The sequence below is a fragment of the Helianthus annuus genome, chromosome 15, assembly GCF_002127325.2.
Source record: "Helianthus annuus cultivar XRQ/B chromosome 15, HanXRQr2.0-SUNRISE, whole genome shotgun sequence".
Classification (NCBI taxonomy): domain Eukaryota; kingdom Viridiplantae; phylum Streptophyta; class Magnoliopsida; order Asterales; family Asteraceae; genus Helianthus; species Helianthus annuus.
Genome location: NC_035447.2, coordinates 116,612,029 through 116,613,339, shown reverse-complemented (window position 1 = coordinate 116,613,339; position 1,311 = coordinate 116,612,029). Strand labels below are relative to the sequence as shown.

Here is a 1,311-nt window from a genome sequence, read left to right as displayed (position 1 = left end):
TTTTATTATTATCCTATGTAATCAAATCTAAACTTCATATTTTTATGTTATTATTATTATTATCATATGGTAATCAAATCTAAAGTTCGTGTATACATACACGCATAACCATAATTCCAATAATTAATACCCTATTAATATTCAAACATTCATAATTTTGTACGGTTCAAATTACACAATATGAGATTTATACACACATTTTTAAATCCCTTTTTCGATTATACTGCACACTCTTTATGCTATATAACCCGCACTTCTCACTAACAAGAACCTGAAGTTCTCATGCAATATACATTTTATACACGATTCGAATAAAATGTCAAACTTGCCAAAGCTTGAATTCGTTGCACTTGAAATCTCGGGCAACAACTATCTCTCGTGGACTCTTGATGCTAAAACTCATTTTAGAAGCAAAGAGTCTAGAAGAGACGATCATTGATGGGAATAAAACCTCCCTTCAAGAAAAAGCTAAAGTTATAACATTCCTCCGTCATCATCTTGATGAAGACCTGAAGAGGGAATACCTTACTGTCGAGGACCCTCTCGAGTTATGGAAAAACATTCAAGAACGATTTGACCACCTGAAGTTGGTTTTACTCTCTAAAACTCACTGTGAATGGGCTCATTTAAGGCTACGAGATCATAAAACTGTTAGTGAGTACAACTCTGCCCTTTTTCGCATCACCTCTAAGTTTAAATTATGCGGTGAACAAATCACCGATGAAGACATGTTAGAGAAAACTTTCTCAACGTTGCATACATCAAACATGCTCCTCGCGCAGTATTACAGAGAACGTAAATTTACAAAATACACTGATCTAATACCATGTTTGTTGGCCGCGGAACAAAATAACAAGCTCCATCTACAAAAGCAGTAAACGCGACCCGTTATTTAATGTTTTTTTTCTTTTCCTTGTTTTGATTTTGTTTCACTTGTTTGCGGTATTTTTGTTGAAACTAATATTATGTTTCATTTAAAACCTAGTGATGTTTGATTCATAGTTGTATGATTTTTTTTATCATACTCAAACATGCAATTTCTTATATTTAATGTGTTTTATTATTTCAAGAAGAAATATGTATACCAGCTCCAGCAGAGCTATTATTGGTGATGAATGTTTGGTAGATAGCGGTAGTACTAACACTATTCTAAAAGATATGAAATTTTTCTCTGAGTTGTCTCCGACAGAGACACCGATTGGTACTATATCTGGTGTTAGTAACCTTATCGAAGGCTCCGGCAGTGCACACATAACATTATCTTCGGGTACCAAATTAAGTATTGATAATGCATTATATTCTAGTAAATCC

The 1,311-nt window shown here is 33.6% G+C and overlaps 1 protein-coding gene across 1 annotated transcript; it reads left to right on the top strand.

Annotated features, from left to right (window-relative positions):
- Positions 1–389: 389 nt before the first annotated feature.
- Positions 390–878, top strand: LOC110914122. Its single transcript, XM_022158940.1, has one exon. The coding sequence runs from the start codon at positions 390–392 to the stop codon at positions 876–878; it is 489 nt and encodes a 162-aa protein (XP_022014632.1).
- Positions 879–1,311: the final 433 nt, after the last annotated feature.

What these genes read in the sequence shown, in the direction of transcription:
- LOC110914122 (XM_022158940.1), top strand. Translation starts at nt 390, where the DNA reads ATGCTAAAACTCATTTTAGAAGCAAAGAGTCTAGAAGAGACGATCATT.